General features: G+C 42.3%; 1 protein-coding gene across 3 annotated transcripts in view; it reads left to right on the forward strand.

Moving 5' to 3' along the window:
* spata48 (spermatogenesis associated 48) overlaps nucleotides 1–26,175 on the forward strand; it is a 38,834-nt gene extending 12,659 nt beyond the window's left edge. The window contains exons 4-9 of one of the 3 annotated variants that reach the window (XM_002933408.5): nucleotides 12,896–13,034; nucleotides 16,657–16,724; nucleotides 19,957–19,998; nucleotides 20,434–20,541; nucleotides 24,683–24,790; nucleotides 25,802–26,175. In XM_002933408.5, the coding sequence (XP_002933454.1) occupies nucleotides 12,896–13,034; nucleotides 16,657–16,724; nucleotides 19,957–19,998; nucleotides 20,434–20,541; nucleotides 24,683–24,790; nucleotides 25,802–25,925 (589 nt within the window). In that variant the 3' untranslated portion in view covers nucleotides 25,926–26,175. Of the gene's footprint in view, nucleotides 1–12,895; nucleotides 13,035–16,656; nucleotides 16,725–19,956; nucleotides 19,999–20,433; nucleotides 20,542–20,658; nucleotides 21,177–24,682; nucleotides 24,791–25,801 lie in introns of those variants that run through there. The other 2 variants (XM_031904198.1, XM_031904197.1) reach the window with 2 other exon arrangements.
* The last annotated feature ends 699 nt before the right edge of the window (nucleotides 26,176–26,874 follow it).

Consider the following 26,874-nt stretch of genomic DNA (forward strand, 5'->3'; position numbering starts at 1 on the left):
GTATCTCCCAGCCTTTGCCCAGGCTAAGATATATAACTGTCTCTGCGCTGCGATGGTATCTTCCAGTCTGTGCCCAGGCTGAGCTATGTACATAGCTCTGTGCTGCAATGTTATCATCCAGTCTGTGCCCAGGCTGAGATATGTACCTGGGTCTGGGCTGCAGTGGTATCTTCCAACCTGTGTCCAGGCTAAGACATGTAATTGTCTCAAGGCTGCAATGGTATCTTCCAGCCTTTGCCCAGGCTGGGATGTGTACCTATCTCTGGGATGCAATGGTATCTTCCAGTCTGTGCCCAGGCTGAGCTATGTACTTGGCTCTGGGCTACAATGGTATCTTCCAGTCTGCGACCAGGCTAAGATGTGTACCTTTCTCTAGGCTGCAATGGTATCTTCCAGCCTGTGCCCAGGCTGAGATATGTAACTGTCTCTAGGCTGCAATGGTATCTTCCAGCCTTTGCCCAGGCTGAGATATGTACCTGGGTCTCAGCTGCAGTGGTATCTTCCAGCCTCTACCAAACCTTAGATATGTAACTGTCTCTAGGCTGCAATGGTATCTTCCAGCCTTTGCCCAGGCTGAGATATGTAACTGTCTCTGTGCCGCAATGGTATCTTCCAGTCTGTGCCCAGGCGAGCTAAATGCATAGCTCTTGGCTGCAATTGTATCATCCAGTCTGTGCCCAGGCTGAGATATGTACCTGGTTCTGGGCTGCAGTGGTATCTTAAAAACTGTGCCCAGGCTGAGATGTATACCTATCTCTGGGCTGCAATGGTATCTTCCAGCCATTGCCCAGGCTTAGATATGTAACTCTCTCAAGCATGCAATGGTATCTTCCAGCCTTTGCCCAGGCTGAGATATGTAACTGTCTCTAGGATGCAATGGTATATTCCAGTCTTTGCCCAGGCTGATATATATACCTGTCTCTGGGCTGCAATGGTATCTTCCAGTCTATGCCCAGGCTGAGATATGTACCTGGGTCTGGGCTGCAGTGGTATCTTCCAGCTTGTGCCCAGGCTTAGATATGCAACTGTATGTAGATTGCAATGGTATCTTCCAGCCTGTGCCCAGGCTGAGATATGTAACTGTCTATGTGCTGCAATGGTATCTTCCAGTCTGTGCCGAGGCTGAGCTATGTACATAGCTCTGGGCTGCAATGGTATCATCCAGTCTGTGCCCTGGATGAGATATGTACCTGAGTCTGGGCTGCAGTGGTATCTTCCAGCCTTTGCCCACGCTGAGATATTTAACTGTCTCTAGGCTGCAATGGTATCTTTCAACCTTTGCCCAGGCTGAGATGTGTACCTGTCTCTTGGCTACAATGGTATCTTCCAGTCTGTGTGTCAGGCTGAGATATGTACTTGGCTCGTAGCTGCAATGGTATCTTCCAGTCTGTGACCAGGCTGAGATATGTAACTGTCTCTGCGCTGCAATGGTATCTTCCAGTCTGTGCCCAGGCTGAGATATGTAACTGGCTCTGGACTACAATGGTATCATCCAGTCTGTGCCCAGGCTGAGATATGTACCTGGGTCTCAGCTGCAGTGGTATCTTCCAACCCGTGCCCAGGCTGAGATATGTAACTGTCTCTACGCTACAATGGTATATTCCAGCCTTTGCCCAGGCTGAGATATGTAACTGTCTCTAGAATGCAATGGTATCTTCCAGCCTTTGCCCAGGCTGAGATATGTACCTGTCTCTTGGCTGCAATGGTATCTTCCAGCCTGTGCCCAGGTTGAGATATATACCTAGCTCTGTGCTGCATTGGTATCTTCCAACCTGTGCCCAGGCTGAGATGTGTACCTGTCTCTAGGCTGCAATGGTTTCTTCCAGCCTGCACCTAGGTTGAGATATGTACCTGGGTCTGGGCTGCAGTGGTATCTTCCAACCTGTGTCCAGGCTAAGACATGTAATTGTCTCAAGGCTGCAATGGTATCTTCCAGCCTTTGCCCAGGCTGGGATGTGTACCTATCTCTGGGATGCAATGGTATCTTCCAGTCTGTGCCCAGGCTGAGCTATGTACTTGGCTCTGGGCTACAATGGTATCTTCCAGTCTGCGACCAGGCTAAGATGTGTACCTTTCTCTAGGCTGCAATGGTATCTTCCAGCCTGTGCCCAGGCTGAGATATGTAACTGTCTCTAGGCTGCAATGGTATCTTCCAGCCTTTGCCCAGGCTGAGATATGTACCTGGGTCTCAGCTGCAGTGGTATCTTCCAGCCTCTACCAAACCTTAGATATGTAACTGTCTCTAGGCTGCAATGGTATCTTCCAGCCTTTGCCCAGGCTGAGATATGTAACTGTCTCTGTGCCGCAATGGTATCTTCCAGTCTGTGCCCAGGCGAGCTAAATGCATAGCTCTTGGCTGCAATTGTATCATCCAGTCTGTGCCCAGGCTGAGATATGTACCTGGTTCTGGGCTGCAGTGGTATCTTAAAAACTGTGCCCAGGCTGAGATGTATACCTATCTCTGGGCTGCAATGGTATCTTCCAGCCATTGCCCAGGCTTAGATATGTAACTCTCTCAAGCATGCAATGGTATCTTCCAGCCTTTGCCCAGGCTGAGATATGTAACTGTCTCTAGGATGCAATGGTATATTCCAGTCTTTGCCCAGGCTGATATATATACCTGTCTCTGGGCTGCAATGGTATCTTCCAGTCTATGCCCAGGCTGAGATATGTACCTGGGTCTGGGCTGCAGTGGTATCTTCCAGCTTGTGCCCAGGCTTAGATATGCAACTGTATGTAGATTGCAATGGTATCTTCCAGCCTGTGCCCAGGCTGAGATATGTAACTGTCTATGTGCTGCAATGGTATCTTCCAGTCTGTGCCGAGGCTGAGCTATGTACATAGCTCTGGGCTGCAATGGTATCATCCAGTCTGTGCCCTGGATGAGATATGTACCTGAGTCTGGGCTGCAGTGGTATCTTCCAGCCTTTGCCCACGCTGAGATATTTAACTGTCTCTAGGCTGCAATGGTATCTTTCAACCTTTGCCCAGGCTGAGATGTGTACCTGTCTCTTGGCTACAATGGTATCTTCCAGTCTGTGTGTCAGGCTGAGATATGTACTTGGCTCGTAGCTGCAATGGTATCTTCCAGTCTGTGACCAGGCTGAGATATGTAACTGTCTCTGCGCTGCAATGGTATCTTCCAGTCTGTGCCCAGGCTGAGATATGTAACTGGCTCTGGACTACAATGGTATCATCCAGTCTGTGCCCAGGCTGAGATATGTACCTGGGTCTCAGCTGCAGTGGTATCTTCCAACCCGTGCCCAGGCTGAGATATGTAACTGTCTCTACGCTACAATGGTATATTCCAGCCTTTGCCCAGGCTGAGATATGTAACTGTCTCTAGAATGCAATGGTATCTTCCAGCCTTTGCCCAGGCTGAGATATGTACCTGTCTCTTGGCTGCAATGGTATCTTCCAGCCTGTGCCCAGGTTGAGATATATACCTAGCTCTGTGCTGCATTGGTATCTTCCAACCTGTGCCCAGGCTGAGATGTGTACCTGTCTCTAGGCTGCAATGGTTTCTTCCAGCCTGCACCTAGGTTGAGATGTGTACCTAGCTCTGTGCTGCAATGGTATCTTCCATTGTGTGCCTAGAATGAGAGATGTAACTGTTTCTGCGCTGCAATGGTATCTTCCAGTGTGTGACCAGGCTGAGATATGTACCTGGCTATGGGCTGCAATGGTGTCTTCCAGTCTGTGACCAGGCTGAGATATGTACCTGGCGCTGGGCTGCAATGGTATCTTCCAGTGTGTGCCCAGGCTGAAAGATGTAACTGTCTCAGGTTCAGATATATACCTAGCTCTGTGCTGCAATGGTATCTTCTAGCCTGAGATATGTACCTGGCTCTGGGCTGCAATGGTATCTTCCAGTCTGTGACCAGGCTGAGATTTGTATGTATGTATGTATAACTTTATTTATAAAGCACCACAAGGGTACGCAGCGCTGTACAATCTTGCAGAATACAAAATTACACACAGGGAGGACAAGTGATATAATAAATAAATACAGTAAATATATATATATATAAGTGCCATGTGGTATGAGACACAGTGGGAAGGAGGTCCCTGCCCCGTAGAGCTTACAATCTAAGATATATAACTGTCTCTGCACTGCAATGGTATCTTCCAGTCTGTGCCCAGGCTGAGATATATACCTGGGTCTGGGCTGCAGTGGTATCTTCCAACCTTTGCCCAGGCTGAGTTATGTAACTGTCTCTAGGCTGCAATGGTATCTTCCAGCCTTTGCCCAGGATGATATATGTACCTGTCTATGTGCTGCAATGGTATCTTCCAGTCTGTGCCGAGGCTGAGCTATGTACATAGCTCTGGGCTGCAATGGTATCATCCAGTCTGTGCCCTGGATGAGATATGTACCTGAGTCTGGGCTGCAGTGGTATCTTCCAGCCTTTGCCCACGCTGAGTTATGTAACTGTCTCTAGGCTGCAATGGTATCTTCCAGCCTTTGCCCAGGATGATATATGTACCTGTCTCTGCGCTGCAATGGTATCTTCCAGTCTGTGCCCAGGCTGAGTTATCTACATAGCTCTGGGCTGCAACGGTATCATCCAATCTGTGCCCAGGCTGAGATATGTACCTGGTTCGGGGCTGCAGTGGTATCTTCCAGTCTGTGACCAGACTGAGATATGTAAGTGTCTCTGCGCTGCAATGGTATCTTCCAGTCTGTGCCCAGGCTGAGATATATACCTGGGTCTGGGCTGCAGTGGTATCTTCCAACCTTTGCCCAGGCTAAGTTATGTAACTGGCTCTGGGCTGCAATGGTATCTTCCAGTCTGTGACTAGGCTGATATATGTACCTGTCTCTGCGCTGCAATGGTATCTTCCAGTCTGTGCCCAGGCTGAGTTATCTACATAGCTCTGGGCTGCAATGGTATCTTCCAGCCTGTACCCAGGCTGAGATTTGTACCTGGCTGTGGGCTGCAATGGTATCTTCCAGTGTGTGCCCAGGCTGAGATATGTACCTGGCTATGGGCTGCAATGGTGTCTTCCAGTCTGTGACCAGGCTGAATTATCTACATAGCTCTGGGCTGCAATGGTATCTTCCAGTGTGTGCCCAGGCTGAGATATGTACCTGGGTCTGGGCTGCAGTAGTATCTTCCAGCCTGTGCCCAGGCTGAGAGATGTAACTGGCTCTGTGCTGCAATGGTATCTTCCAGTCTGTGCCCAGGCTGAGATATGTACCTGGGTCTGGGCTGCAGTTGTATCTTCCAGCCTGTGCCCAGGCTGATGTATGTAACTGTCTCTAGGCTGCAATGGTATCTTCCAGTCGGCACCCAGGCTGAGATGTGTACCTGTCTCTGGGCTGCAATGGTATCTTCCAGCCTGCGCCCAGGTTGAGATATATACCTAGCTCTGTGCTGCAATGGTATCTTCCATTGTGTGCCTGGAATGAGAGATGTAACTGTCTCTGTGCTGCAATGGTATCTTCCAGTGTGTGCCCAGGCTGAGATATGTACCTCGGTCTGGGCTGCAGTGGTATCTTCCAGCCTGTGCCCAGGCTGATGTATGTAACTGTCTCTAGGCTGCAATGGTATCTTCCAGCCTTTGCCCAGGCTGAGATGTGTACCTGTCTCTGGGCTGCAATGGTATCTTCCAGCCTGTACCCAGGCTGAGATTTGTACCTGGCTGTGGGCTGCAATGGTATCTTCCATTGTGTGCCTAGAATTAGAGATGTAACTGTCTCTGCACTGCAATGGTATCTTCCAGTGTGTGCCCAGGCTGAGATATGTACCTCGGTCTGGGCTGCAGTGGTATCTTCCAGCCTGTTCCCAGGCTGAGATATGTAACTGTCTCTAGGCTGCAATGGTATCTTCCAGCCTTTGCCCAGGCTGGGATATGTACCTGTCTCTGGGCTGCAATGGTATCTTTCAGCCTGCGCCCAGGTTGAGATATGTAACTGGCTCTGGGCTGCAATTGTATCTTCCAGTCTGTACCCAGTCTGAGCTATGTACATAGCTCTGGTCTACAATGGTATGGTCCAGTCTGTGCCCAGGCTGAGATATGTACCTGGGTCTGGGCTGCAGTGGTATCTTCCAACCTGTGCCCAGGCTGAGATATGTAACTGTGTCTAGGCTGCAATGGTATCTTCCAGCCTTCCCGCAGGCTGAGATGTGTACCTGTCTCTGGGCTGCAATGGTATATTCCAGCCTTTGCTCAGGCTGAGATATGTAAATTTCTCTAGGCTGCAATGGTATCTTCCAGCCTTTGGCCAGGCTGGGATTTGTACCTGTCTCTGAGCTGCAATGGTATCTTCCAGTCTGTGACCAGGCTATGATATATAACTGTGTCTAGGATGCAATAGTATCTACCAGTCGTTGCCCAGGCTGAGATATGTAACTGTCTCTAGGCTGCAATGGTATTTTCCAGCCTTTGCCCAGGCTGAGATGTATACCTGTCTTTGGGCTACAATGGTATCTTCCAGTCTGTGCCCAGGCTGAGATATGTACATAGCTCTGGGCTGCAATGGTATCATCCAGTCTGTGCCCATGCTGAGATATGTACCTAAGTCTGGGCTGCAGTGGTGTCTTCCAACCTTGTGCCCAGGCTGAGGTATGTAACTGCCTCTGGACTGCAATGGTATCTTCCAGCTTTTGCCTAGGCTACAATATGTAACTGGCACTGGGCTACAATGGTATCTTTCAGCTTGCTCCCAGGATGAGATATATACCTAGCTCTGTCTTGCAATGGTATCTTCCAGCCTGTTGCTAGGCTGAGATACAGTATGTACCTGGCTCTGGGCTGCAATGGTATCTTCCAGTCTGTGACTAGGCTGAGATATGTACCTGTCTCTGTGCTTCAATGGTATCTTCCAGTCTGTGCCCAGGCTGATCTATGTACATAGCTCTGGGCTGCAATGGTATCATCCAGTCTGTGCCCAGGCTGATATATGTACCTGGTTCTGGGCTGCAGTGGAATCTTGTAGTCTGTGACCAGACTGAGATATGTACCTGGCTCTGTGCTGCAATGGTATCTTCCAGTGTGTGCCCAGGCTGAGATATGTACCTGGGTCTGGGCTGCAGTGGTATCTTCCAGCCTGTGCCCAGGCTGAGAGATGTAACTGTCTCTGTGCTGCAATGGTATCTTCCAGTCTGTGCCCAGGCTGAGATATGTACCTGGGTCTGGGCTGCAGTGGTATCTTCCAGCCTCTGCCCAGGCTGAGATATGTAACTGTCTCTAGGCTGCAATGGTATCTTCCAGCCTGCGCCCAGGTTGAGATATATATCTAGCTCTGTGCTGCAATGGTATCTTGCAGCCTATAACCAGGCTGAGATTTGTACCTGGCACTGGGCTGCAATGGTATCTTCCAGTGTGTGCCCAGGCTTAGAGATGTAACTTTCTCAGGTTCAGATATATACCTAGCTCTGTGCTGCAATGGTATCTTCCAGCCTGAGATATGTACCTGGCTCTGGGCTGCAATGGTATCTTCCAGTCTGTGACCAGGCTGAGATATGTATGTATATAGGTATAACTTTATTTATAAAGCGCCACAAGGGTACGCAGCGCTGTACAATCTTACAGAATACATGATCAGAATACTGATATATGTACCTGGCTCTGGGCTGCAATGGTATCTTCCAGTCTCTGACTAGGCTGAGATATGTATCTGTCTCTGGGCTGCAATGGTATCTTCCAGTCTGTGCCCAGGCTGAGCTATGAACATAGCTCTGGGCTGCAATGGTATCATCCAGTCTGTGCCCAGGCTGAGATATGTACCTGGTTCTGGGCTGCAGTGGTATCTTCCAGTCTGTGACCAGACTGATATATGTAAGTGCATAACCCCCAACCGTCCCGCTTTTTGCGGGACTGTCCCGGATTTTATAGCGCATCCCGCTGTCCCGGATCTTTCAAGGAATGTCCCGCATTTCTGGGACAGCGGGATGCGCTGACTCCTTCTAGTGTGGCTCTAACTTCTTCAGCGGCGGCGACAGGCCTTTTTAGAAGGTTGCGCCCCGTGCGCACTGACGTCACGGGGCGCAACCTTATAAAAGGGCCTGACGCTGCCGCAGGAGATGTTAGAGCCGAAGAAGAAGCGGCGTGTGTAGGGGGCTACTGTCAACGGGGGCAATTGGGGGCTCTGTCTATAGGGGCACTGTGTATGGAGGCTACTGTCAACGGGGGCAATTGGGGGCTCTGTGTATGGGGGCTACTGTCAACGGGGGCAATTGGGGGCTCTGTCTATAGGGGCACTGTATGGGGGCTACTGTCAACGGGGGCAATGTGTATGGGGACTACTGTTAACGGGGGCAATTGGGGGTTCTGTGTATGGGGGGTACTGTCAATGGGGGCAAATGGGGGCTCTATCTATAGGGGCACTGTGTATGGGGGCTACTGTTAATGGGGCAATTGGGGGCTCTGTCTATGGGGGCACTGTGTATGGGGGGTACTGTCAACGGGGGCAATTGGGGGCTCTGTCTGAAGGGGCACTGTGTATGGGGGTACTGTCTATTGGGCCATTGGAGTCACTGTGGGGGGGGTAAAACTGGTACATAGTTATAACTCACTTACAACTGACTTCCTTCTCTCTATATTTGTATTTTATATGTAGGAGTTGTTATATTGTTTTCCTTAGGTAGTACAGTATGAGGATATAGTACATTTTGCATCTGATCCCACCATTTCAACTATATAAAAGGAGTATTTTGTGAAAAAAACGGGCTGTGGAAATTAGGGTGTGGCCACAAAAGTGGGCGTGACCAAAAATTGCCGCGCTACGCACGCTAAATCTTTTTGTCCCTCTTTTTATTTTTCGAATGTTGGGAGGTATGTAAGTGTCTCTGCGCTGCAATAGTATTTTCCAGTCTGTGCCCAGGCTGAGATATGTACCTGGCTCTGGGCTGCAATGGTATCTTCCAGTGTGTGCCCAGGCTGAGATATGTACCTGGGTCTGGGCTGCAGTGGTATCTTCCAGACTGTGCCCAGGCTGAGAGATGTAACTGTCTCTGTATTGCAATGGTATCTTCCAGTCTGTGCCCAGGCTGAGATATGTACCTGGGTCTGGGCTGCAGTGGTATCTTCCAGCCTGTGCCCAGGCTGAGAGCTGTAACTGTCTCTGTATTGCAATGGTATCTTCCAGTCTGTGCCCAGGCTGATGTATGTAACTGTCTCTAGGCTGCAATGGTATCTTCCAGCCTTTGCCCAGGCTGAGATGTGTACCTGTCTCTGGGCTGCAATGGTATCTTCAAGCCTGTGCCCAGGCTGAGATATGTAACTGTCTCTATGCTGCAATGGTATCTTCCAGCCTTTGCTCAGGCTGAGATGTGTACCTGTCTCTGGGCTGCAATGGTATCTTCCAGCCTGCGCCCAGGTTGAGATATATACCTAGCTCTGTGCTGCAAAGGTATCTTCCAGTGTGTGTCCAGGCCGAGAGATGTAACTGTCTCAGGTTCAGATACAGTGGAGGAAATAATTATTTGACCCCTCACTGATTTTGTAAGTTTGTTCAATGACAAAGAAATGAAAAGTCTCAGAACAGTATCATTTCAATGGTAGGTTTATTTTAACAGTGGCAGATAGCACATCAAAAGGAAAATCGAAAAAATAACTTTAAATAAAAGATAGCAACTGATTTGCATTTCATTGAGTGTAATAAGTTTTTGAACCCCTACCAACCATTAAGAGTTCTGGCTCCCACAGAGTGGTTAGACACTTCTACTCAATTAGTCAACCTCATTAAGGACACCTGTCTTAACTAGTCACCTGTATAAAAGACACCTGTCCACAGAATCAATCAATCAAGCAGACTCCAAACTCTCCAACATGGGAAAGACCAAAGAGCTGTCCAAGGATGTCAGAGACAAAATTGTAGACCTGCACAAGGCTGGAATGGGCTACAAAACCATTAGCAAGAAGCTGGGAGAGAAGGTGACAACTGTTGGTGCGATTGTTCGAAAATGGAAGGAGCACAAAATGACCATCAATCGACCTCGCTCTGGGGCTCCACGCAAGATCTCACCTCGTGGGGTGTCAATGATTCTGAGAAAGGTGAAAAAGCATCCTAGAACTACACGGGAGGAGTTGGTTAATGACCTCAAATTAGCAGGGACCACAGTCACCAAGAAAACCATTGGAAACACATTACACCGCAATGGATTAAAATCCTGCAGGGCTCGCAAGGTCCCCCTGCTCAAGAAGGCACATGTGCAGGCCCGTCTGAAGTTTGCCAATGAACACCTGAATGATTCTGTGAGTGACTGGGAGAAGGTGCTGTGGTCTGATGAGACCAAAATAGAGCTCTTTGGCATTAACTCAACTCGCTGTGTTTGGAGGAAGAAAAATGCTGCCTATGACCCCCAAAACACCGTCCCCACCGTCAAGCATGGGGGTGGAAACATTTTGCTTTGGGGGTGTTTTTCTGCTAAGGGCACAGGACAACTTATTCGCATTAACGGGAAAATGGACGGAGCCATGTATCGTGAAATCCTGAACGACAACCTCCTTCCCTCTGCCAGGAAACTGAAAATGGGTCGTGGATGGGTGTTCCAGCACGACAATGACCCAAAACATACAGCAAAGGCAACAAAGGAGTGGCTCAAGAAGAAGCACATTAAGGTCATGGAGTGGCCTAGTCAGTCTCCGGACCTTAATCCAATATAAAACCTATGGAGGGAGCTCAAGCTCAGAGTTGCACAGAGACAGCCTCGAAACCTTAGGGATTTAGAGATGATCTGCAAAGAGGAGTGGACCAACATTCCTCCTAAAATGTGCGCAAACTTGGTCATCAATTACAAGAAACGTTTGACCTCTGTGCTTGCAAACAAGGGTTTTTCCACTAAGTATTAAGTCTTTTTTTGTTAGAGGGTTCAAAAACTTATTTCACTCAATGAAATGCAAATCAGTTGCTATCTTTTATTTAAAGTTATTTTTTCGATTTTCCTTTTGATGTGCTATCTGCCACTGTTAAAATAAACCTACCATTGAAATGATACTGTTCTGAGACTTTTCATTTCTTTGTCATTGGACAAACTTACAAAATCAGTGAGGGGTCAAATAATTATTTCCTCCACTGTATATACCTAGCTCTGTGCTGCAATGGTATCTTCTAGCCTGAAATATGTACCTGGCTCTGGGCTGCAATGGTATCTTCCAGTCTGTGACCAGGCTGAGATATGTAAGTGTTTCTGTGCTGCAATGGTATCTTCCAGCCTGCGCCCAGGTTCAGATATATACTTAGCTCTGTGCTGCAATGGTATCTTCTAGCCTGAAATATGTACCTGGCTATGGGCTGCAATGGTATTTTCCAGTCTGTGCCCAGGCTGAGAGATGTAACTGTCTCTGTGCTGCAATGGTATCTTTCAGTCTGTTCCCAGGCTGAGCTATGTACATAGCTCTGGGCTGCAATGGTATCATCCAGTCTGTGCCCAGGCTGAGATATGTACCTGGGTCTGGGCTGCAGTGGTATCTTCCAGTCTGTGGCCAGGGTGAGATATGTACCTGGCTCTTGGCTGCAATGGTATCTTCCAGTGTGTGCCCAGGCTGAGAGAGGTAACTGTCACTGCGCTACAATGGTATCTTCCAGTCTGTGCCCAGGCTGAGATTTGTAACTGGGTCTGGGCTGCAGTGGTATCTTCCAGCCTGCGCCCAGGTTGAGATACATACTTAGCTTTGTGCTGCAATGGTATCTTCCAGCCTGTGCCCAGGCTGAGATATGTACCTGGCTATGGGCTGCAATGGTATTTTCCAGTCTGTGACCAGACTGAGATATGTAAGTGTCTCTGCGCTGCAATGGTATCTTCCAGTCTGTGCCCAGGCTGAGATATGTACCTGGCTCTGGGCTGCAATGGTATCTTCCAGTGTGCGCCCAGGCTGAGAGATGTAACTGTCTCTGTGCTGCAATGGTATCTTCCAGTCTGTAACCAGGCTGAGATATGTACCTGGCTCTGGGCTGCAATGGTATCTTCCAGTGTGCGCCCAGGCTGAGAAAAACTCAGGAACATGACTTGCAATGTGAGGGTGTTTGATCTGCAATCGGCCCACTGCCTTTCCTTCCCAGGACCACACAGTAAAGCTATTGTTGCACCTCTGAGTAGATCCCTGCCCTTCCTTACCTGTTGTAAAAGAAAGTGCCCAGTGTTGGAATAATGGCGAGGTAAAGTAAAAGGCTTTGACCCATCACAATTGCCCGTCTAAGCGAGAAAAAAGGGAAGAGCAGGGTCAGCCATTTACATCTTTATAAATTAAAAGCTTTATTTATTAAGCACTGTTGCTGCCCTCCAACCTCTGCAGCAGTCGTTGTGCAGATCAGTACTTACAACTAATGCCATTCCTTGCACTTGCACATATTGACAGGTGGGGAGTTCAGTCCCAGTGGTATTTTGTCCTACAGTGTTTATCTACTGGTGTAGGGATTTCTGTGTGTTATTATTGTATATAATAATTATTATATATACCTATGATGCAACACAAAAAGTCTAAAAATATTTTTATGGCACCACAAATGCATATACTGTAGATCAGTTCATCATTTAAGCATTTTGAAACTTCTGCCAGTGTATTATGCATTTTTAAATGAGGAACTCAAGGGGAGCTAGGCTCTGGAAGAAGAGCTGTTTGAATGAGCACTAAGGAGTTGTACAGTACCAAAAAACATTTTCTTTGAGATGTTTGCATATTTAGCAAATGAAGATGCATTTCATGAAGAGGGGTGTTTCTGTCTGTTAGGTTTTGGGAAGCCATGCTATTAATGATATGTTGTTATAACTTTCTCAGAGAACTTGCAGTTTCTAGATTGTTGATAGTGGAGAAGGCCTTTGGAATTTGATGGTCTATGTTATGGTATTCTTTTTTCATTACACATTTTTATAATATTCAAGATGGAAATACTATATAATATTTTATCCTTAGATCATTTAGAGCAAAACCTAACTTTATTTACTAGTGCCTATGAAGAAGTACCTTGGGACAGTAAGTTACCGGCAAAGCTTTCTCCTCCTGAATCTGCAGTAAAAATGAAGTCCAGGTCTGCCTCGGCAAGCTTTACACCCATGAAATCTGAGTTTCACCCAGAGCCTTGGCAAGTACGTTCATTTTATTCATCATACTTCTTTCATTGTGATAAATCATTTTGTTATTTATGTTGTATATCAGGCAATAAAAAATAACGATTTTGGATGACATTGATGTGAGTGTAATTTTACTTAAAGGACATCAACCCCCCAACCAAAAATTTTAGCAGAGAAAAGCCTCACAGCACTGTTTAAATACCTGCCACTCCTGTCCCTCAGAAGCAAACACTGAAGCTGCAGCGATCCCTTGGAGTTTCTCTCACTGCAGAGCTGGGTAACTCCCTCTCCCCCCTCCCTTCAGAATCTCCTTGTCTGCCTGGCGTGGTGCACATGCCCAGTTCCAAACCATTTTAATGAGCATGCTCACTTGAGATGAATCTCTTCTCTACACAGCAGACAATTGAACTCTTTAACCACGCCCACAGTCAATCCTCCAATGAGCCGATCTCATAGGCAATTGCTATACTAACTCTGCCTTTGTAAACAAGAGCTCTCTGCTCCCTCTCTTGGACCAAGTTCATCTGACTGCAGGCAGGAAAGTTTAACCTTTTCACCGCTGATTCTGATCTGCAGGTATTTTATAAGTGACTCTTGCAAGCTTAAACAGTGTTTGCTGAAATACTTAAGCAATGTACACTTCATTCCTGTTTAATTTTATTGTTTAATGCCCTAACAGTTTCATTTTAAGGAAAAAGCTGTCTGTACAGCTTTGTTTAAAAAAGCAGAAGCTTGAAAAAAAAAATCCTTGAAGACGTCAGGCGCGCGCTCTCAATGACGTCACCCGGCAAAATGGCCACCGGGTGACACGCAAAACGGAGCAGAAAAGAATGCGGTGGTGCAGGCTGTAGGAGGAGATTGAGGGAGGGGCACTTATGCCATTAGAAGTGAAATTAAAATTAGGGTTGACATCTCCTTTAAGGTCGCCAATACACGGGCAGATTTCAGCTGCCGATTTTGGTCCTTCAAACTGATTCAGCAGCTTATCTGCCCCTGTATGGGCACCCCCGACTGGCCTACCGACTAATATCTGGCCTAAAATTGGCCAGATCTCAATCAAGCTGGTTTGATTTTCCTGTTGGATTAGGGACCACATTGGCTTGTTGATGTGGTCCATGGTCCGACAGCTCATATACCCACCGTTTTAATTCAAACGTTTAGCCTGATATCACTCACATTAGGTGGGCATGTCAGAAGAAGATCCGCTAATTTGGCAATGTATGGCCACTTTTACTGTGTGTAAATGACAGCAATTAGCTTCTGTACTGATTTGCATTTACACCAGTGATAGAATTTGAAATACATATAAAGTTTAGCTTACCTACAGAAATCTGGGCTTTGCTTGCCCTTTAAACTGTATAATTGAATATTTTTTTCCTATTAATATTTACAGACATACCATTTAACCACCTTCCAGTTCAGAATTTAAAATTAACAAAAGTCATGACAAAAGTAATTCTGTGTGTGCTCATTTATGTATTTATTCTGTTTGTTCCTGCTGCATGCTAAAGGGTCATGGGCAGGTGGACTGCCAGTTTGCCAACTTTTTTGGATACATGTCAGCCTTTATCTTTTTACTGTTTTCCTTGTTAATAAAATTAGCACAGGAATCTGGGGTAAAGATTGCAGAACTGCTTGCTAGCCAGGTTTTGCTTTACAGTATCTTGTCCCCAGAAGTGTGCTTATGGGACAAGTGAACATTTTAACTCCTCTGAATAAAAATAGATGCATTCTAAGATCCCTTTTATTTTATTCCACAAAATATATAGCCTTCAAATGGTTGACCCCACTAACACCAATGGTAGCACAATGGTTGGAGCTAATAAATGGTAAACTCCTGGTAATAAAACTGACAAAAATGACAATGGATTGTCCCCGAACGTTTGAGAAAGTTTGGGGATCTTGATTGGAGGCCTACCCAGAACCCCAATTTGGTAAACTAATAACTTCTTTAATCAATCTTTACAGCCTTCAGCCCTACAGCATTTAAAGATAACTTATTTTAAAACATATGCTCTGTTCAACATAGCTTTACTTATGGTGTCATTTATCATAGTCAATGCCTTTAAGAGGGGCCTGGATGAGTTCTTGAACAAGCATAGTATCCAAGGCTATTGTGTTACTAATATCTACAGTTAGTATTAATATATAGTTTATGTATGTGAGTGTATAGATTGGTAAGTATAGGTTGTGTGTGCTGGGTTTACTTGGAAGGGTTGAACTTGATGGACTCTGGTCTTTTTTCAACCCTATGTAACTATGTAATTATATTAACTACAGGTATGTATGTATGTATAACTTTATTTATAAAGCACCACAAGGGTACGCAGCGCTGTACAATCTTACAAAACTACACACAGGGAGGACAAGTGTTACAATAAATATATATAAATGCACAGGGAAAGTGCCATGTGGTATTAGACACAGTAGGAAGGAGGTCCCTGCCCCGTATAGCTTACAATCTAAGTGACTGGACCTGGATAACAGGTACTGGACCTGTTATCCAGAATACAGTTTTTTTTTCAAATAATCCAAAATTCCTTAATTTGGATCTACATACTTAAAAATAATTCAAACATTAAATACACCAAGTAGAATTGTTTTGCCATAATGATCTCCAGCATTTGTCCTGTCTCATTGTTTTGTGTTGTCAATTTTTGTTCTACAAAATGAGAAATGAAAATCTTAAAAAAATAAGATTGGCATCAAACATAATTTTTACCAGACAGAGTAGAGAAATATTGTACTTTTTATCTTCACTGTCTGCTAGAAAATGTAATGAATTATTCCTGGCATCCTTGTGTAAGTAGACAAGTGGGTAAAATTAGAGGATACCTTGTCTTGTTATATGTTCCAGGGACTGCAAATGAATTGTTCCTTAGTCTAGGATCAGAGGATAATGCCATTTTGATATGTTTTCTTTAAATGTTTCACAGATGCAAACAAAACAGATCTGAAGCAAAGCCTCATAAACATATATTTCAAATATGGCAGCTTTAATTTCTGCTTAAAAGTGTGCATAAGTACATAAGTAATTACACATTACTATTTGTTTACTTCACGCTATTGCAAAACCAATAGCATATTGCACTTCTTTTGTATACTTTATGAATTTCTTCCACTCTCCCGAGGTAGAGAATTGCTTGAGCACAACAATTGAAGTGCCATTTTTTCACCCCATGGGATGCATGACAGTCATTTAAGCCCTCTGTTACCTTTTTCATATTGAAGTGACATTTCTGTGGCTTGAAGTTCCTCTGCTTCCATTGTAGGCACTGAACATATTTTCCAAAAAGCAAAAGGACTTTAAGTCCCAAAATCCTTCACTTCAACATGGAACAAGGTGAGGATGGATGGTTAGATGACTCTGGAAACTTAAAAGGGGCCATGAAAATTGTGCTAGTCAAGGAAGACTCCTCCCAATTGAGCAATCAAGTATGTCTGTGTAAAAATAAATAAATATATATTTATTGCAGTGCAGTGTTTATGCAATTTTTTATATAAACCCTCCTAAATGAGCTCATCAAATGTTCCCTTTAATGAACATACTGCACAAGCACTATCTATTATATTAGTGGTTGTTCCATATTTACTACATAATTACCAACCATTTTGTTATTCTTTCATAACATTTTAGGTAAATGGGAGACTATGGGACAGATTCCAAACAAGGAGGACCTATACAGGAACTAGACCAAATACCTTGTGAGTATCAGTTTCTTATTTGCAGACAGTAGCAATATATGTTATTTTCACTTATGATATTTGCCAGACATTTTACACTATCATACATTTAAGCTGTATTTAAAATACAGTAAAATATATAGTGTAAAATGGAAAATATGCTATTTCTATATATGTTCTTTGTTAGGTCTATATGCCAACCATTCTATCACAGTTTTATTATAATTTATACAGCTCCTGGCTGGTTTATTGCATGCAATCTTTAATTCCTGTAATTAAGGCAGAAAGAAGGACAATATTTTGATCATAAAATGTAATAGAAGTTGAAACATAACCCTTTAAGCCTCATGCAGATATATGTTAATTTAGCACAACTGCTAACATCTGAAAAAATATATGTAATGACATTGACTTCAAGCATCATTTTTACAGCCAGTGCAGTAAAATAGCCACAGTCACACGTGACTGGAAATAGCATTAAACTTGAATGAACTGGTGGCTGTTTAAGTTAATCACTTTCTGCTGCTCTCTTCTCTTTTTGTACCTTTGCTCACATGTCTTTTCTATTTTGTTTTTCTCTCTTTTTATTCATACCTGTGGCATATCCCATCCATAGTTATGCCACTGATGATTCCAGTGATAGGAAAAGAACGAATACACTTGGGATAGGGCTTAGAAGTAACCCAGAGATTAATTTTCCTGAGTACTATGGGGAGAGCCTGCCGAGGGGTTTCAGGCAGACAGGTGGTTAAGGATTACAGCAAATGACATAAACTTGTACAATGGCCTTACAAACTGAGCCAGAAACAGAAATTATTATAAACACAGAATTTAAAGGAGAAGGAAAGGCAAAGTCACTTGGGGGTGCCAAAATGTTAGGCACTCCCAAGTGACTTTAATTGCTTACCTTGTACCCTGGGCTGGTGCCCCTGTTGGGAGAAAACAGCACCAGCACTTCCTGCTTCCTTTTCCCAAAATGCGCGCACACGAGAAAGTGGAAGAAGGAAGCGCTGCAACTACTCCGGGCCGGGGTAAAAGGTAGGCTTTTTAAGTCACTTGGGGGTGCCTAACATTTTGGCACCCCCAAGTGACTTTGCCTTTCTTTCTCCTCTTATTTCTAGAGAAGAAGGAATCACAAAATCAACCTACAAATTAAGATGACTATAAGTGCTCAGATTTGATCGGGCAGTTTGGCTGATTTCAACTGTACTGCTTGCCCATCTGGGCATGTATGGTCAGTTGGGGAACATTCAGTTTGATAATTCTGAGTGGATAAAAGGATAATCAATTCTGACAGACACTTCTCTACACCACGTCTTCAAATTCAGGTTGTTCCGTTTGGGCAGTACAGTATAATGGTGTACATGTGTATAGCCCCTAATGTGGGACCTGTTTACTTGCCTGTGTCTGACTGCTTTTTACACTGAAGATATCTTAAATTAAATATTGGCATCAGAACCATTTTATTAGAGTCAGGGGGTTAAAGTAAAAAGTTCTCTCAGTTTTTTGACAGCCAATAGATAAAAAATCTTGTGACGTTGTGTAAAATCCATGTGAACGGTAAATAGACATGCTAAAGCTGTGCATCCTAATTCTCTTGAACCTGTTAAGATTTGTTACTTATTTACAATGATTTGGATTTATTTCATCTGCAGATTAGTCATATGAGTTCTGTCAATATTTGATGAGTGCATTTACAAAAGTCTGACTAAATAATATTCTGATGGTGAAATCTATTTCTGAAAGAGTCAGATTTTACATATGGCAATTATAATAAATTATGAAAATAAAATAATTAGTAATATTTAATGAAAACACACATTTACTATCTATTTACCAATTCACAAATGTGACCAGTATTGAAATAATTTAAGTTTTACATACAAAAGGACCATGTTTGGACCATAAAACATTCTGATTCACAACAGTTGAGGAACTTTCCACTGTATATGGAAATACAGGGAAGAAATACAATACACAAAAGGAGTACATTGCACAAAAGCAATATTCCCTTAAATATTGATTGAGGCTGTGAAGACATTTATCTGTGCTAATACAATTAAGGGTAGGAAGTTCAAACTCTTGATGCAGAAAGGGCAATGACACACAGGGCATTTTCCCGTCTGTGTTAAATGACAGACATCAAAACTCCCAAAATGCTGTATCATTGTTGTGTCTAAATTACAGCAATTTGAGCAAACTTGCCTCAGAAACTGTCTCTGATCTGTGTAATTTATCTGTAGTGATTTACATTACAGACAGTGACATACAATTTTAGCGCTAAAACTAGAATTAGCAGAATGATATATGTGAAACAATTGTACTAATTGAATGGGCAAATAAACTGACTTGTGGGTTTTACTGAAACAGGGTGTTATGTTGTTAACATACCAGACCAGATTTTAAACTGAAATAACTTTTACCTCTGTATTAGCGGTAACTGGGTAAAAACTGACATTATGAATATTATTCCCTAATTCAATTACAGATTTTCCCAAAGAACAAGGCATTTTGAGGGAGATTTGTAGCCAGCTGTAGCGATTATTGAACACTGGCTACAAATATCCCCATGTGTCATTGCTCTTAAAGGATCTCGCGATAAGTTTTCATGTGAAAAACTATAAAATAACCTTTTCTCATTGTACTGAATCAAAGGTTAATAGTAAGACTGCAGCATCCCCTTAATCACTTATGATTCCTTCTCTTTCTCTAACCCACTCAACCCCCTCCCTCAGGAATTTACTTTAGCTGTTGGCTCCTGGGCATGCTCAGTTCTTCTCAGCTCAGATTACTAAACACACCCTCCAGTCTAATAGCCAGTGAAGAGATGGCATTTCTGGTTTCCACAGAAACTCTAGCTGGCTGCTCCTATTTTTTTCTTCTATCCTTCTTTCCTAAGCTCAGCTTAACCATTACAGTGCTTAACCAAAGCAGAACTTTTTATCAAAGTATGTTTAGCCTGTGTAAGGCTGCATGAACTTTACAGTGCATGTGCTGTTTTCAGATGCAAATTTCACTGAAGATGTGTAAAAGAGAAAATGGTCTGTTGAAAGCTGTTAATTGTTTTAGGAAACTGTGATGGCGCTTGCAGACAGGGGGGATATATGCAATACAAATTATGCCATTTGGGTGGGGGAGATATGCCCAACGTATATACTGTACATGGTAGGAAAATGTGGGCTTTACATGTCCTTTAATGATATTTCATTATTCATTTAGAATTTTGTTTTCTTATGTTTGTTTCTTAATGTAGTATGTCAAGATTCCCCCGTATGGACCAAATTCCTAACTACACGTAAGTAGTATAGCTTTTTTTAACTAAGAAATTATTAACTAAATTCTTATTACAAGCTAAAAAAACAGCCCTGCACACCCTCCCCCACATTGCAGTTTAAAGTGTTTGTGTATTCTTTGCATACGCACAGCTATATATGACTTCCTTACATTTTTGTCTCAGTATAATCATATAAATGAATATAAACTACGGCAAACAATGCCCCTTTAAATTGAATTCATCTAAATTTTTTAAAAAATATTCAGCAAATCTTTTTAAAAATATTTAGCAAAATTCACAATACAATTCAGCCTCATACTTATGGTTGAGATATGGATTATGAAGTAGTACAACAGCAAGGAAACAAATACATGATTATGAATTGTAATTTATTCATTAACATCAGTATTTAATCAATTAATACATACTAATAATTTATGTTGATTCTCTACACAGAGGCTGTACAGGCTCTCGAAATTCAGAAGATATTGACAATCCCAGTGCTGAGTATACTCCTTTTACCAAAGTTCGAACGCAACAACCTCATTACTACAAAAGTGCATAGTAAGTGTTACTTAGCATTTATATTAATATCTAAATAGTGATGAGCAAATCTGTCCTGAAACTGAAAAATTTGAGAAATCCGACTCTCATTTTTTCCACTGTGAATTTTTGTGGCAGTTTTGTGAAAAAGTCCGGCAATGGCGAAACATGGAAACTCTTGTGGATACGTGCCTGCTGAAAATTTCACTCATCGCTATATCTGAACTTAATGGAAAGTACTTTCTTTTCTCTTAACCCATATTTAGCCCAAATGAATACTGGTGAAAAAATAACAAGAATGTAGGGATTAAAACCTTATAGCAGGCTAGATAACAAGTCAAATGTGATGGTCAGTTCCCACAATTACTTCACATTTTGTTTTAGAAGATAGTCCTGACTGGTGAAGCCAGTTATTCAGTTTAGAAGTTAGGTACTAGTGCTAAAATTATGTGCAGATGATCTCATTCAGTGAAATGTTTTGAAAAAGGATTATGTAAGTATGGATTATTCGATAATCTATTAGTGGTGAAATAATCCTGTTGGGTTTATTTAAATGTATTAAATGTTATTTATTAAACTTAGGTTTAGTTATCCAAACTACAGATAAAACCCTTATCTGCAGGGTCGGACTGGGCCGCGTTCAATTTATATGCGCTCGGGGAGGACGTCGGGTGGGGGCCCTGCGGGGGAGTTAGGGGGGCCCCTGGGCTGGGGGGGGTAGAGGACATGGCTGGCGGGGGGATGCCCCAGGGCCCCTGGGGCGGGAGCCCCGGTGGGCCCTGCACCTCTCAGTCCGACCCTGCTTATCTGGAGACCTTTCATTCAGAGGAGAGGAGAAATTCACATTTACCTGTTCTGCTGGGAGGATGCCATCAAGCACACTCTGTAGTAGATGCCTAGGTATAAGGGTGTTCCATCACTTCACTGATTTAGAAACTATAAAAGTAAATATGAGAAAAAGCTAGCCTGTGTTGTAGTTTCTCCAGTCAGCCACAAGATGTCGTTAAGCTGACATTCTATACCAGTCATCATCTCAGGCACTTGAGAAAGTCTATAAATAGCATTCTAGTGAAACACTGCATCCACTTCAGCAAGAAAGAAATTGTATTATTATGGCCCATGGTGAGTTTTGACAGCCTCTGTGCTCATGTGGGAAAACAGTAGTGGTCAAAACTGTATGTAATGCATTTCTGTATGAGACATGCACTGCTTTATAATACAAGTGATTTTAGGACACACAGTCTGACAAACAGGCTCAAATATACCCTAAACTTGAACTGATGTTAATGGGTCCATTTTATCAGCCATTAAAGGACATGTCTACCCCCAAAAAATGTTTTTCCTAATAAAAGAAAACTTAATTCTAGGCAACTTTGCATTATATATTCATTACATATTTGTATTGGTTTTTGAGTTATTTGTATATATAACTGCTATTAAAAGCAGTGTCTGCCTGTCTTTTCTATTCTCTGCCCTGGTGGCTCTGGCGTTTAAAACAATGTAACAAACAGCTGCAGATTTTACAGACCTGACTTGCTGGAGGAGCCTGGCACTTGCAACATTGTTTGAAAAGTAACAACCAGGAGTTCAGCAAATGCTGCTTTCTATGGCAATTACATTTACAAATAACTTTTAAAGCACTAATAATTTTTAATAAATTGATATTGGAAAGTTGCTTAGAATTATGTTTTATTTTATTAGGCAAAACAATATTTTTGGGGTTGACATGTCCTTTAACACTTTATCCCTAACCCTGTTCAGACCAAGGTCTGGGCGCCCCTGTTTCACTTTTATTTTGCCATGTTTATAGTACCACAGGTGAATGCAAACAGATCATGTCCAATATAGAGTTATAAAGTGGATGGTTGAGATACTAGGATTAACTTGTATGTATATTTTATTTATGTAACTCTACATATACACATCAGAGGATGTGTTTCTTTTGCTAGCTAATACAATTTAAATATACACATAATGCCTAGCCAAAAACTCCCAGAAGACTCAGATCTAGATAGCAAAATGTTAATAGGACCTTATTATTTTATGCTAGGAAACTTTTGCATAAACGTGGATGGAACCCAGTATCACCCCCACCCCCCTCATGCTTAAGTGGGAGGAAGTGGTAGGGATGATGTACATCATCTGTACAGGGTCAGCACCTGGACTAAGCTCATTGCGCTATGAATGTTCTGTATTTGGGACAAAATGTAACAGGGTATAGAAGCATGTGAAAGGGCAACCTTTTGGTTTATGAGTACTACATGTCATAGCTTTTGTCTAGGCACCATTCAGAACATGTATATAATTCCACCCCCACATTGTTTCTTGTTCTTTTGTTGTGTATTGGAAAATCAATGAAATCTTCCTATGAAAAAAATAATGCCTTGGTTGGCAGTATGACCACAGTTTAAAAACTGCTACAATGTCACAAAACAGCAAATTCAGAAATGGAATTTCTCATTAGAAAAGAGATGAGAAAAATCAGGGAAAATACTAGAATCCCAAATATTTCTGTACAATGACAACTTGACTAGAGTGCAACATATATATATATTGGGCCCTTGGACTGAGGATCAATAAGCCAATGCAGTCCCTGATCCAACAAGAAAATCAAACCTGCCCAATTGAGATCTGGTCAATTTTTGGTAGGGTAGGGCCATCGGGGGTGCCCATACACTGATAGATAAGTTGCCAAATTGGTCTTAAAAGAGAACGAAAGGCTAGTAAAGAGTTAATCTCAAGCTGCAGGCATACCTTCAGTTGTGCCCTTAAGTCTCCCCATATTTCAATCGTTCAGAAGATCAGAAGCCAAACAGGAAGAAAAAAACGCTGAGCTGTGGAAAGAAGATTCCCAGAAGGCATCGCTCCTGCATGGACACAGCTACCAGCTACTCAGGAAGCATTTAACATAGACTGTGAGCGCGCTTTCCATCTCACAAAGCAGGAGAGCTCGGGTAGAGTAGGTCACGTTGTGTCTAGGGGAGGGAGAAGGTTCGCTCATGCGCTGTAACTTACGCGGTGCCAAGTTGGAATGATTTAAATATCCAACATGGCGACCGCGATAGAAGAAATATAGCGTTTAGGAAAATCAGAGACTGCAGGCAATATACAGGATATCCAGGAAAAAAAGTAAGCGATCTGCTACAGGGACATGAGGCCTTTCTGTTTAGGGGGTCGCACTTTACACCCTTTCCTTCTCCTTTAAGGACCCGAATCAGCAACTGAAATCTGTATGGCTACCTTTAGCTCAATGGCACAACCACTGGGGAAACAGACCTCGGGGAGCCAGTGCTAGAGGTAGCCAGGCAGGTTGTGGGTGACCCATTATCTTGTTTGCATTTTTTTTTCTGTGAGGGAGGAGCTGTAAATATATCATTAAGCTGATGATCAAAGGGAGATTTGAGTAGGTAAAATAACAATGAGTATATTCAAAGAAGTGCATATAAAGTACATCAAAATTGAGTGTCCAAATGGTAGATAAAATCATATTACCCCAATGGCCAAGAAAAAGAAGAAACAGAAAAGGAAAAAAAAGGAAGTGGTCAAATACGACCGATAAAAGAATTTTCATGACATTTTCGAACATCAGAAATTATCGTGATTTTAACCACCAAAAAATCATGGTTTAATGAATGGGCCCCTAAGTGTTTTTAAAACTGTATAGTTATAATAATTATCTGTGCTGAGCAGTGGAGTACGAATTGCTTTGTATGGCAAAGGTTCCACAAACTGGGGACCATAGTATAAATAATCACAGCATAAGAAGGAATATAGTGTTCACATTAAGTGGCATACTATTGGCTCAGACAGATGGCAATGCCCTGGCACATTAGTAGTGGCATACTCATGGCTCAGACAGGCGGCAATGTATAGTGGCCATAATTTAACCCAAAAAGTAATGAAATAGTGAGGATAATGCAATGTACACAACAGCCAAAAACATTACAATGTATTATTTCAGCTTACTCTGTTTGTTACAGTACATTAAACTATAACTGACAGTCTTAAAGTATAGAATTTAGCAAATGAATAATTAGCATTGAGTCTGCAGATTTATTGGTTTGCTCCTCTGCAACCTTTTCATCTCCTGACCTTGAGTTTAAAAGGCCCCTGTCTTTCATTGTTTTAAGCACTTCTAATGCTATTTACTTTTCTTTTTCAGTTCTCCAAACATCCCTGGATACACTGGTAGGGTTCATTGGATGGCTATCCACCCGGCAAATTCTAATCTTCGGTCTCCACCTTCATCAGCAAACACACAAATGATTGGGTATGTGTGAATTGCATTTCTAAAAGGAGATTTTTACAATTCAGTTTTAACCCTCTGATGTGCTGGATATATAGTTTTGCTAAATTCAAAAGCTGCGGCGATTATGTCTAGTATTAAATACAATAAACTAGCAATAGTAAAGATAGCAAATAGTGATTTATTTTTAATTATGAAATAACTAAACCTTTTTCTGGTACAAAGCTTTTCCAATTAATAAAATCTTGTAAAAAAATTTGTATAAAATATTCACATAGATCTTTATGTAATAAGATTCTAATGTAATTAGAACTAGTTTAACACACAAAAGGGTACTTTTATAATATATTCAAATAATTACTGTATCAATGTAATAGGATATATGTAAACATATAGATGACTACGACCTGAAAATAATAGAAATATAATTTTTTTTTAATACAGGATACATTTTCCCTGTCTCTCCAAACACTTTATTAACTTCAAAATAAAAAAATATGGAGGAAGCAAGTACTAAGCTGCTCACATGTATTAGTTTCACAACATGTTTCAGATTTTTTGTATTTGTGGTTTTTTAATTATTTAGCTTTTTTTCAGCAGCTCTCAAGTTTAACCTAGCAACAAGGCAGTGATTTGAAAGAAAGACAGGAATATGAATAGGGGAGGGCCTATATAGAAAGATAAATAAGAAAAAGTAACAATAACCATAAAATTGGAGCCTCACAGAGCAATAGTTTTTTGGCTACTAGGGTCAGTGACTCCTATTTGAAAGCTGGAGAGAGTCAGAAGAAGGCAAATAATTTAAAACGTATACAAAATTAAAAAACCAAGACCAATTAAAAGGCTGCTAAGAATAGGCCATTGTAAAACATACTAAAAGTTAACCTGAAGGTGACCCACCCCTTTAAAATATCAGTGGACTGTTGGGAGGAAGCATTGTTATTGGTTGTTATTGTTTTGGTTTTGTCTTTGAACCAGTGTGGCTTTAGGAAATACTGACTTTATGTTTATTTTTACTCTCCCTATGTGTTTCAGTTCACCTCTGTCAAGTGAGGCTGCAGCTTCAGCCAGACACCAGGCTCCTCTCTCCAATATGGTTACTACTGTTGCACCTTACAATCCATTTAACAAATCTAATAAAGTGGAGGTTTTCACTTAGACCAGAAAAAGCAAAGACTAAAATGCATTTACTTGTGAGACCTGCTTTTTTATGTTTTGTCAAAAGTACAGTAATTATAAGATGTGCAGGGATCACTTTTGTGAATTAAGATTTTTAACACTTGTCAGGGTAATGTAATAAAGGGGACTTTAATTAATGATCTGGATTTTTTTACTGAATGGTAATGATGCTTAAAAAGTTACCAATGATTTTGGATTTAACAATAAATTGTGCTGATAATTTGTGTCAATTGATACTTTCATCAGCTTTATATGTGTTTACAAGCTGTTAGGAAATTGTTGATTTGTGACCGTATTACCCCATTTCTTATAACCTATTAGAAGCAATGGTCCTGATGTTCTAGGTTTCTAAGTGTATCCCATTGTTTACACAGCTAAATGATTTAACTGTCTATGCTACACATAAACACATTTAGGGCTATGTTACAGGAGAGTTTCATTAGTATCATTAGGAAGTGCCTCCTGATGACTCTGACCCATGATTATCACACTCAGGTGTATTTAGAAGTAAGGTTTCTTTGTCCATCTCTTTCTTCATATCCAAGGAACTTGCCCAGTGCAATCAGCAGGGGTTTGGTTGTTGTAATGAAGCAGTCTGTGCTCGTTCAAGTTTGTTCTTTTAGTAGAAGTTCATAATGTTTTGACATTTTGTAATGCTATTCAGCAGGAAATGTATTGCCCTTGGTTCACATTTGTTTATACAGGTATGGGATCCGTTATACAGAAATACATTATCCAGAAAGCTTCAAATTATGGGAAGGGCATCTCCCATAAACTCTAATTTACTCAAACTATTCACGTTTTTTAAAACAACAATAAATTGTACCATGTGCTTCATCCCAACTAACACATAAATAATCATTATTATATATGTTGGTCAAAACAGAAAAAAAATGATTGGGCTACAGTTTAAATGCTGATATACAGGT

This window comes from Xenopus tropicalis, chromosome 6 (assembly GCF_000004195.4).
Source record: "Xenopus tropicalis strain Nigerian chromosome 6, UCB_Xtro_10.0, whole genome shotgun sequence".
Classification (NCBI taxonomy): domain Eukaryota; kingdom Metazoa; phylum Chordata; class Amphibia; order Anura; family Pipidae; genus Xenopus; species Xenopus tropicalis.